The sequence below is a fragment of the Quercus robur genome, chromosome 1 (genome assembly GCF_932294415.1).
Source record: "Quercus robur chromosome 1, dhQueRobu3.1, whole genome shotgun sequence".
In the NCBI taxonomy this organism is placed as follows: domain Eukaryota; kingdom Viridiplantae; phylum Streptophyta; class Magnoliopsida; order Fagales; family Fagaceae; genus Quercus; species Quercus robur.
In genome coordinates, this window is record NC_065534.1 from 17,170,802 (window position 1) to 17,183,226 (window position 12,425).

Here is a 12,425-nt window from a genome sequence, read left to right on the forward strand (position 1 = left end):
ACGGCTCCATGGCCGTTCGCTCAGTGGGGACTGGACATCATGGGACCTTTCCCAACGGCGATAAGGCAGCTAAAGTTCTTGGTAGTGGGTATTGACTACTTCACGAAATGGGTAGAAGCGGAAGCCTTGGCCACCATTACAGAAAAGAACATTAGAAGTTTTGTCTGGCGGAGCATAGTATGTAGGTTTGGCATTCCTAGAGTCCTTGTCTCAGATAACGGGAGGCAGTTCGATAATGGCCCCTTTCGTGATTTCTGCACACAGCTAGGAATAAAAAACCACTACTCATCACCCGCCCATCCTCAGGCTAACGGCCAGGTTGAAGTCACGAACCGATCCCTGTTAAAGATTATCAAGACTCGGCTCGAGGGGGCAAAGGGCATATGGCCCGAAGAATTGCCGAGCATACTGTGGGCATACAGGACAACGGCGAGGACTCCGACAGGAGAGACGCCATTTCGACTGACATATAAGGGAGCGAGGCAGTCATACCAGCAGAAGTTGGGCTCACAAGCTACAGGGTTCACAACCACGACGAGGGCAGGAATGACGAATCCATGAGGCTACAGCTGGACCTTATAGATGAGGTCAGGTCGGCAGCAGAGCAGAGGATCGCTAAATACCAGGATCGCATGTCCGGACATTTCAACTCCCGGGTCCGACAAAGAAGCTTCCAAGTAGGAGATCTCGTACTCAGGAGGGTCATGGGTGCAACTAGAGACCCTACACAGGGAAAACTCGGCCCCAACTGGGAAGGACCTTACAGAGTTACGTCGTGGAAAAGGAAAGGAACATACCACCTGGAGACAATAGACGGAGAAAAGCTACCGCATCCGTGGAATGCCGAGCACTTGAGGAAATACTACCAGTAATAGTGACACGACAACCAGTTCTTCTTTTAAGGCTTTTTGGCATTATTAACTTTTTCTTTTAACTGTTTAACTATATTTTTGCTACAATATTGTCGTGCCTTTTTTAAGCCCAAGGGGGCAGGCACTTTTCCTTTACGCATTTCTATAATCAGATGCTATTTTGATCTTCTACTTGAATGTATGTCATTGCAATCGTCCACAAAGTTAACGGAAACAAAATGAAGTCCACAAGATGGACGGATTATACTACAGGGACGATCACTTTAAGTCCACAAGGTGGACGGACCGAAAATAAAGTCCACAAGTTGGACGGATCATCCTACAGGGATGATAACCTTAAGTCCACAAGATGGACGGATACAATGCGAAGTCCACAAGATGGACGGATCGTCCTACAGGGACGATCACCCTAAGTCCACAAGGTGGGCGGATCATCCTACAGGGATGATAACCTTAAGTCCACAAGTTGGACGGATACAATACGAAGTCCACAGATGGACGGATCGTCCTACAGGGACGATCACCCTAAGTCCACAAGGTGGACGGATCATCCTACAGGGATGATCACCTTAGTCCACAAGATGGACGGATACAATATGAAGTCCACAAGACGGACGGATCGTCCTACAGGGGCGATCACCCTAAGTCCACAAGGTGGACGGATCATCCTACACGGATAACCTTAAGTCCACAAGATGGACGGACGCAAAATATAAGCCCACTAGATGGACGGACACAATAGAAGTCCACAAGATGGACGGATCGTCCTACAGGGACGATAACGTTATGTCCACAAGTTGGACGGATTATCCTACATGGACGATCACCACAAGGTGGACGTCTATACTAAATGGGGGATAACTTAGTCCACAAAATGACCACTTAAAGTTCATAGGTTGGACGGGTCGTCCACGACGTGGACGGAAATAAGATGAAGCAAACAAGACGGACTAATCATTTTAGACAACAAAGTAGTATCAACAAGGTGGACGGAGCATTCCACAGGTTTTGCAAAGAATAAGTTTTTAAGATAAAAAACATACTTATACACGAGCGGATGTAAACAGGTCAAGCAACGGCAAAATTCAAAACATATAAAATGAAGTGCACGGATTCATTTAACAAAATAGGCCATTAAATGGCAATGTTTACACATCATCAACAACGGATGAGAATTGTTCCAAAAAAAAAAAATAAATAAATAAATAAAATAAATAAAAATAAAAATCCTTCTACTGAGCCTTGTCCGCATTATCGACGGGCTGTGGAACCGTCTCCGTGTCAGGCTCAGCTTGGTCAACTTTTGCTGGTGCAGACACCCCGTCAACAACGGCGTCGTCGACATCAAAGAGGTCGTCTGTATCCTCGGAGGCAACAGGCACGACAGATGACTGGACCGGGTCTTCAACTTTGAACTTGGAAGGGTCCACGTCTGGATAAGCTTGCTTGACTTGACGGAGGGCATCCATGAAGCCCTGATGGAAAGAATCGCCCAGCTCAGTGATTAGGGCGTCGGAGTCACGGTATTCACGAACCGCCGCGTCCTTAGCCTGACGGACTTCATTTTTCAGCTCGGCTATCTCTTTGTCCTTGCTCTCTAGAGCCTTCTTTGCCTCCTCCGTCGTCTGTTCAAGGCTCTTCCTTGCCTTCTCCGACAGCTCAAGCTTTTTCTCTATTTTGGGTCTCCAGTTTCGTAGTTGGAGGAGTTCTTCCTCCGTCTTCTCCGCCTTGGCCCGTACACGATCCAAGGCTGTCTCTTGGCTGAGGCACCGTCCCATCAGCCCCTTCATCATGACCATTGCCTGAAAAATAACAACACAGTTATAAAACAAACTTTCGACAGATGATTTAAGTTGTATTTGAGTAGTAGACGGACTATCTTACCTGTGTAATTGCAAACAGGCCCGTCTCCCCCATGGCCTCCGTCGAGTGGTTGCCTAAGTCTTCATAATCCTCCGCCGAGATGATGGAGGAAATCTGTTCTAAGGCATGCTTAGAATCCTCTCGAAGAAGGACGGGCGGCTTCTCGTCAACCTTCGACGGGCCTTTCATCAAACCCTTGCCAACCCCGTGCTTGGTTGGAGTGACCGTCTTCGGAGGCTCCGCCATGAGTCCCACGACGGGATCTAAAGACACTTTGGCCTTCTTGGCCTGACGGTCCGCTTTGGGCTGAGTCTTCCGCTTAGCAGACGGATTGCTTGGGCCCGTCACAGGGGGAGTGTCGTCAGCAGTCTTCTTTGCAGCCTTTGACCGAATCAAGGCTCTTCTCTTAGCATCGTCCATCTCTGAAACGTGGACGGGGGAGTTAATTAACAAAAAATAAGATGCACAATTTCTTCAAGTAAAGGGTGACGAACTTACGTCTCCTTATCTGTGTTTCGTACTTGACGGCAGCCGCTGTAGGTTCCGGTCCGTCGCAATACCAGTGAATGGTATTTAGTGTTACCAGCTTCGCCCAAGTCCTTTCCTCCGGCTTGGTCTTTGAGAGGATTTTCTCAATGAAAGCAAACTCCTCAAGGTCAATTTGGGACCGTCGTCTAACTGCAAAGAAGAAAGAGGACGGTTAGATTATATTCAAAAAAAAAAAAAAAAAAAAAAAAAAAAAAAAAACTTAGTAATGTTAAAGTTTGGAGGATAGTCCATACTAGACGGATCCAATATGCCCCAAGTAGTGTCGACGGGCATGAAATCTGTCTCCCCAGGACGACCCATCCAACCGTCGCCTTCTAGGAAGAAGAACCGACTCTTCCAATCCCTATTTGAGTCCGGCGTGTCATAGATGACTTTCAGCAACGGACACCTGGGGACGAAGCTATAAATTCCCCTGGATTTGTCAATTTAGTCCGGACGGTAGTAGTGAAAAAACTCCCTAACCGTCAGCCTCCTTTCTCCGTTGGACATGGCACCGTACAGTACCTCCATCGCTATAAAAACTCTCCAAGCATTAGGGGAAATCTGGTTCACAGATAACCCCAGCTGACGGAGGAGCAAACGGTGAAGCGAACTCAATGGGAATCTAAGTCCGGCCTTCAACATTTGCTCATACACCCCGACTCCCTCTACCCCGTCATAGTAACACCTCTCTGATTTGTAGGGTAGACGGATCGTAACATTTTCTGGAATTTGATAATTATCCCAAAATGTCTTAAAGTGCTTTTCCTTGATGACGGACGTGAAGAAATTCACCGTCCACTCTGGTAGCATGACGAACTTCCTAAGCCCATCAGCACCAATGACGGATCTGACAACTTGATCCTCACCAACACCAGGTCCCTCGTCTGGATCAACCACCTCCAGATCCTCATATGTTGAGGACGAGGAGGATGTGGACGGACTACTATCATCTGGACTACCTTGTTCTCGTTGACCGGACGGATATACTTCCTCGTAATCCACCCCGTCACGAATAACTGACTGATTACTCGACGCACTAGACATTTCTTACATGAAACGACAAGAGCCTAAGACTCTGACGGTCTATGTGTCTATAACGGATGTGGATTGTAAGGAAAATTAAAACAAGTATAAGTTTTGAGAAGAGCACTTACCAGTTTTGTCACCGAAGTGATGAAGGACGGCGTTGACGACTAAGGTAAATGAACGGATCAGCAGATTATGACGGGTGCGCTCTGACAAGGGTGACGGGTGAGCTCTGACAGCTTGATTTCTACTGAAACTGAAGAAATGAGAGGAATCACTCCATTATTTATAAGAGAGATGCACGGAAGTCGAAGCGTCGCTTCGATCCGAGACAAGGTCCAATCAGCTTGTAACACGTGTCATCGGCATTAATTACCTTCGTACAACCTGTCTGTAGTTGGTGTGGTCGACGGACTCCTCATTTGAACTGTCATCCTATCTTGCGTTGACCCGTCAACCCGTTATGACAACTTTAAACTCCCCGTCTCATGAGCCTCCTTCCGTCATAAACATACCCGTCATACCCTCACATTTGGATCGTCACCCCATTGATCCTTCATCCTAAAGGCTGACGGACCATTGGGGTGAAGGGGGCAACTGAAGACGGTAAGAAATAAGACATACATGACGGGTCTACCTGATGGGACTGACGGGCCCACCTGAACGGGCCTGACGGCCCTGCCTGACGGGCATGACGGGCCTACCCGAACGTGCCTGACGGGTTGGGACTGTTGGGCCTGTGCAAGGACTATCCCACGCGCTTTGAAGGCCCATCGCTGACAGGCACAGTAAGGGCCCATGATCCAAAATCTCCATCTCCTAGAAAAGCCCTATGATCCGAAAACGGAAATCTTGACTCACTACGCTCAAGGGAATTTGTATGAGAGTCTCACATTGAAAAGGTTTGGAAACCAAGAAGAAAAGTCAACCCTTTATCACTATAAAAGGCCTGCCACCCTCAGAGATCGAGGTACGCTTTAATTGACCCTCTCTAACGCTCTAAGTAAAACAGAAGAATTCTAACTTGACCGTCGGAGAACCTTTGGCCGGCACCACACCGGTGCTCTCTGAAGGACATCCGTCGATTGTTTTTGCCGTGCAGGTTCGCTTCGAGTCGCGAGTACGGTGTGACCCATTGGTGACAATTTTCGACGTCATCAGGTATCATCATAATGCGTTTCTAAGTGATAATTTGATACTAAGGTAGAAACATCTAAATATGCACAGAGAGACTTCGTTCCTCACCTACAAAGATGAAACATCAGCAAAAAGCTTTAACACAACATACTAAATATACATTGAAAAAAAATGTATATTTCTACATTCTTAATATTTTTACATTAATTTGTTTCAAAAAAAAAATTTACATTAATTTAATTTTTTTCAATTTATTTATCTAGATTAATCTCTCGATTGATTTGTATTAACTATGAACTGATAATATTATTTTTTATTGAGTAAATACTATAAATCAAACTAAGTACGAATTTTTTAAAAAATAAGTGTGAAAAATAAATTAAACTTTACATTTTATATTAGATTGTGTATAACAATTACATTAATATGTAATAGTTTATTTATTATGTTATTGTTATTGATTAATATTTCTCATATTAATTTTACTTTCAATTTTGTCTTTTAATCTTCATTTCCCCCTAAAATTCTAACTCTGCCACTACCTACACGCCTAGGATAAAATGCGCTCGCTAGCAAGAGGAGGAACACTTGAACTCAAAACCGGAGTCCTGTTGGCTCAAGTCCCTTACCGCTAGACAACCTACATTGGCCTATATATCATATAATATATGTGGTGGATTATTTTAATTAGAATTTGATGAATGTGATCTTAATAACGTATAAACTAAGCTGTGTAAAAAAATAATATAAACTAACTTTCTCCCATTAAAAGAAAATAGCATACTTCCATAATTTGCGTATAATTATATCATGGATTTCTTTATTAGTCTTTTCTTAATATTTTAATTCTTAAATCTAATTGCCTAATTGGTTGCCCTTAATCCCAAACTAGTTTTCAAGATATATATCCTCCCTCCCAAAAGTATAGAGGAGTGGGCCAAAGAGGCTAAGACTGATTGGGCTTGCGTTTAAAATATGTGAAATTTTGATAAATCTGACCCAATCAACAAGTATGGAAAACGTGTTCTTATTCCAACTACCACATAAATGGCACAAAGAAAATAGGTTGGTTTATTTTGTATTCTCAAAATACTGCAACAATGTGGTATTGGATCCTTGTCTCACATGATAGGTCGATTAAATCATGAATTAAATTAGTGAAATTTACCGGATATTCATGTGAGATAAATGAGCATCATGTCCTTATATTTTTGAAAGTGTTAAATAATTACTTTTCTATTTTGTCTTCAAGAATGTGTTTGTATTATTAAGAATTTTGTAATTCAATTAATATTTTCTAAAATTTCTTACAAGAAGTCAAATTCTTGCACTCCAACTAAAAGAAGAAGAAGAAGTGTCAACAAATAAAAAATGTTTGCTCATCCTTACAAATTCTTGTACTATGCCTTTAGCGCGCCTGTTCTTAACTTGTATAATAGTCAGCCAAATAATGAGACTACGCAGCTTTTATAAAAATCAAGAGTCTCCCTTTACATTCTCCAAAAAAAAAAAAAAGAGTCTCCCTTTAAAGCTTCCATAATTGTTGGAGTTCGTGATGTAAAGCATTCTCAAACATTGTACTTTTTTTTTTTTTTTTTGAAAAAAAAAAAAAGGTTCAAAAGAAAAACAATTATATGGTTGAAAAATCTTAAAACAATTGTTCCACAGGCTGGGCTGTTCCCTAGAATGTACAAAACACCAAGAATATGATTCTCCTTCAAGTTCAACTCATGTATCAACTATCAACATAAATCTATATCATGTAATTTTTTTCCGCTCATTAAAGTAAAAGAGAAATTATATTTTATTACTTTAAACTATACCTCGTGTTCCACTTTACATCATAAATTTTTCAAATGCACATTTTGCACCATAAACTATAACTCTTTTTACACTTTGCATCCTACCGTTAAAGATTGACTTGGATTAAAATTCAAAGTTTAAAGTGCAAAGTGTAACATAGAGTATAATTTAGGGTGATTAAATATAATTTATCTTCTGTTTTTAAAGCACTGAGAAGATAGGCAATTAAGTCTTTTCACATGGTGTCATGTTCTTCCATCCAAGTTAATAGCAAATTTAACATCGGGGTGCAAAGTGTAACAAGAGTCATAATATAGAGGTGTAAAAAGTGCATTCACAGAGTTTAGGGTACAAAATGTAACATGAGATATAGTATAGAATAATAAAGTGATATTTCCTCTAAAATAAAAAAGAAGAGTCCATATCATATGATCTTAGAAAAATCACTAAATATATTAGAGAAATCAAAATCTGCAATTCATCTATTAGAAATGGATTATTACATTATTAATAAACATACAACACAACATTTTTTCCCCTTACAATAAGTGGGAAAAAAGGGATTGAAATCTATATTGCTTATATAAAGAGAACCAGACAATATAATTGAATTGCAAAACTCTTCACGAGTTTAATCAAATGTTATCAAATATGCTAACTTTTTGTTCAAAGTCTTATATATAGTTCAATAGCATTCTATGGTTCGATTCATTTCTCCATTTGTTCTAACAACTTTTTTTTTTTTTTTCAAAAAAAGGATTAGATTGATTGGCCTTGAATTTAAAATATGTGAAATTGTGAGAAATCTGTCCCAATCAACCCCGTTATCCCAATATTTTTCCAACTACCTCATATAAATGGCACAGAGAAAAAAATAGGCTTGGCTTATTTAAAGAGAATCTTATCTATGATACTTGATTATATCATGCATTAACGTATGTCCATACTCTCCTCAAAAAAATAAAAATAAAAACGTAGCTCTAAAAGAACAAGTGACGTGATGTGATGTGAATTAGGGGTGTCAATTCGGGTTAGCGTGTCGGGTTCGTGTCGTGTCGAGGTAGGAGTATTCGACTAAATGACTCAACCCTAACCCAACCCATTTAATAATCGTGTCCTGATCCTTCAACCCTAACCTGATTTGTTTATAAGGAGGGTTGACCTGACCCAACCCATTTGACACGCTTAATAAATGAGTCGTGTTGGATTGACACGAATGTAACACAACCCATTTTAACCTGCATAATATTAAATATAACATTAATCTAGAATTTTATTTTTTTTAATTTTTTTTTTACCATCCCAAAAAGCAGTGCATACACTTCAAATCTTCAACCCACATTCAAAATAATATAGTTCAACAAAAATATAACTTTCATTTAAAAATAAGTTCTTTACACTCCAATAAAAGTGCATATACTTCAACCCAAATTCAAAATAACAAAGTTTAACAAAAATAAATTAACATAGTTCAACAAAAAATATAATATTCTTGGAACTCGCCAAATGCTAAGTATCAATATTGAAAGAATTTGAGCAAACAGTAGACTAATCCTGACTATGACCATGATTATCATTCATAGATTCTTTGTTGATGTCCAAATTCATAACATCTTCCACAAGCTCATCCAATTTTATTTGTGCAAGTTCTATGCCAAAAAAAAAAGTATTAGTAGTTCTAGGGTCTGAAAGTTTTAATTTCCAATTATATCCCTAGTAAATTTATGTAATTACTCACTTTTCTTTTTAAATTTAAAATATATGTTGGATATAAAAGGTATTTGACAAATCTAAAATAAAATAATTATTTACTTGTTATAAGAGTTAAACGGGTTGTGTTAAGTGAGTCATTTCGGGTTGACATAAATAAATTGGCGTGTTAAACGTGTCTATTACGGGTTACGTGGGTTGACCCACTTATGACACGTTTATTATTGTGTTGCTTTCGGGTCGACCTGTTTATGACCCAAACCCATTAAAGCCCAACCCTAACCCAAAAAAATCCGTGTCGGGTTCATGTCGTGTTCGCGGGTTGGGTCTAACATTGACACCCCTAATGTGAATTCAATTTCTTTTCCTTTTTTTCCTTTTATTTTTTCCTACACAACTTATCATATCATTTTATTTTCCTTATAAAATCACCAAATTTTAAAATAAAATAAAAAATTATAAATTATGATTGATGAAATATAAAATAAAACACAAAAAGTAAAAAAGATGATTTATATTCAATGTGACATAACCTATATTATCTTTCACTATTTAAGTTCCATTTACAATAAATCCATCAATTTTTTAAAAAAAAAAATTTACGGTTGAGATACATATCGTGAGTAATGTATGATAGGATCATATAAAAATGATGTCATATCAATCACAACATTTTGATCTTCATAAGTTGTGAAATTTTTTTCCTCTTAAAAGATTGCCATGTAGTGGGTTCTAGTTAATTTAACTAGTAAAGTTTATTATTGTCAAATAAGATTGTTGATTGCCATTTTGGCAAAAGGGCCTAATGATAGAAAAAGCCCAACAATATGAAAAGAGGTGAAGAAAGAAGAATTAGCAAAGTAAGAAAAACCATTAAGCCTGAATGGCAGGAATAATGGTATACAGACCCACAAAATTGTAAAAAGGCCCCAAAGAAAGCAAATGGGCCCAAGGGAGCCCCAAAGAAGGAAGTAGTAAACCCATGAGAATCATAAGAAGTAGAAAGCAAGCAAAGATGGGCCGGAGGAGCCCAAAGAAAGGATTTAGTAAATGAGATTGGTTCGAAGGCCAATAAACACAAAAGTAAAGGATATGATAATTGGGTCGGGGAATCCTAAAAGATTTAGCAAAAAGCTCATGGGAATGTAATAAATAGGAAAGAATGAAACGGGCTGAGGATGTCCAAAGGAATAAAATGGGCAAGGATGCCCAAGGGAATAAAATGGGCCAAGGAAGCCCAAGATGATATGAGAACTGACCTATCAGGAGTATTGGGCAACATAAACTAAGGAAATGAATAATACATGGCAAGCCTAGAGGAAGCCTAGCAAACACTGGTTAAACGATATCATGTCAGAAATAATGCAGTGGCGTGGCAGAAATACCAGTTAGCCCATAAACCGGAAGTAAAAGGAGACAAGGGATGAATTAAAGAAGAAAATGCATATACCCAAGCAATGCTCAGCCCAAAGAAGAAACAAGATGCAAAGAATGAAGACCCAATCACTCATCCACGCCACAAAAAGTTAAATGAGCAGCAAAACACGCAACAAGACCAAACAAACTCACAAGCAATGGCAAACGCGTGAATGCCAGACCAGTAGTGGACTCATATGGAAGTGGAGCACGCACAAGGCTCAGGCATCACCCACTTGTACCCAGCCAATATAGAGGTGGTGGTCCATGGATCGAAGGTAAGAAAGGGTATGATTTAGCAGTGGGGAGAAAGGGGAAGCGTATTCTGGGGTTCTCGCTCAAGCTCTTTTGAGGGAAATATTTTCCTAGGATGACATACCACCCAAAAGAGGCAAAAATGAGTTGGAATTACTAGGTCCATGCTATAATAGTTAGTAAGAGAAAAGCTCAACCCTTATCCAGATGGGAATGCCATGGGAAGCAAGAAAACAAAACAAAACTACTTTTGTCTGAGAATGAAGCATGGTGCAGCCAGCAGACTAACGGCCAGTCCAAGAAGGACACCCACAACAGCCAAAAGTAGTTGATAGGTAAAATGGTAAATCTTATCACGGCAGGCAGTATAAAAAGGCCTTAGCCGTGCACAGTAAAGGAGGAGGAACAACAGGAACGAGAAGGAATAGGAGAAAACATTGAAAAACAAAGAAATAGAAAATAAAGAAAACAGAGAAAACAAAAGGAAAAATAGGAGAGTAAAGAGTGAAGTGAGAAAACATGAATGTGAGGAGTGATAGAGCATGCACCAATAGGCTACCCACTTCTCTTCCTCTCAATAGCCTGCTCTCTAGCACGTTAAGAATCTGAGATTAAGCCACTTAGGTCCCTTTTCCAAAGTAGGTAATTTCTATGGCAGGATTTTCATGTGAGATTACCCACATTGGATATTGGTTCTCCTTCTTGGACTTGAATCTTCTAAGGAGCCAAGTTTAGCAAACTAATCTCCTTCCTTCTTTTATCATGATTGTTTAAGTACTAACGTTATTTTTCTTGTTGCTTATTCATTCCTGACATACTTACATTATCGTATTTCCCTTTTGCAAGATTGTTTAAGTGTTATCTTTGGTTAGTAGCAAGTACTTTAGTTAGAAGATTTTAACTATCCTGCTGTATTATGTTTCTCTTGCCATAACGTTTTTATGGCAGCATTCCTTGTTATGGGCACGTGACCAAGATCTTTGTCAGGGTCCTAGCTTGCGCACAAGCTGGCTTAAGGTGAGTTTCAATTGAGCCAGTCCCGACTCTACTACACCAGAATTATTGGGCCACAGTGTGATAAGCGCAGTCCAGCCTAAGATATAAAAATTCCCACCACAAAGATATATAAGGTTTGAGTCATGCCTACACCAAAAATTGATTAATATATTAATCTAAGGATAAAAAAAGCTATCATCATGACAGGGATGACCTAGGTTGAAATATATATATATATATTAAGTGACATAAAAAGTCAATCTTTTGGAATTTTTGAGATTATTTTATCAAAAGCAAATAAATAAATAAAACTCTTTTAAAAAAAAACACCCTAACATTAATTTTACTGTCAATTACTAGTGGAAACTCTGTACATTGTTTAAGATTGACTCTTGTTTGTTTGTTTGGACCCTTTAAAACAGATTCTTTAACCTAATGAATTAGCCAAGTTTTTACTGAGGTTAATTATGAGATCTAGGTTAAATAATACTTATGAGAGGCATTAATTGCATCACATCAATTAAACTTTTTAGTTTTCAATATAAACTACGTACAGAAACGACTTATTATACTAATATATTCTAAATAAATGTTTATTATCAATATTATTATTATTGGGGTGATATTTTAAGTTTGAGATTTGACATAATTGTTGAAATATGAGTTTGAAATTTTAAAATCCTTAATAACTTAATTATATAATAGGTTTTGACCGATAATATATATTTATATATAATAGTGGTAAACTCAAAATTGTACTTAGTATTAAATGGTGTTAAAATACTTTATTCTTTTAACCAATTCAAAACGGCTTCC

The 12,425-nt window shown here is 38.8% G+C and overlaps 2 protein-coding genes across 2 annotated transcripts in view; one reads left to right on the forward strand and one right to left on the reverse strand.

Annotated features, from left to right (window-relative positions):
• The window catches only part of LOC126723631 (serine carboxypeptidase-like 16), a 76,256-nt gene that overhangs the window by 21,455 nt on the left and 42,376 nt on the right, over nt 1-12,425 (forward strand). The gene's annotated exons all lie outside the window — the stretch shown is intronic.
• LOC126725317 (uncharacterized) lies at nt 2,708-4,310 on the reverse strand. The gene is made up of 3 exons (XM_050429979.1): nt 3,866-4,310; nt 3,234-3,413; nt 2,708-3,157 (listed from the first exon to the last, which is right to left on the reverse strand). Exons 1-3 carry the CDS (start codon nt 4,308-4,310, stop codon nt 2,748-2,750), a joined length of 1,035 nt encoding a protein of 344 aa, XP_050285936.1. The 3' UTR covers nt 2,708-2,747.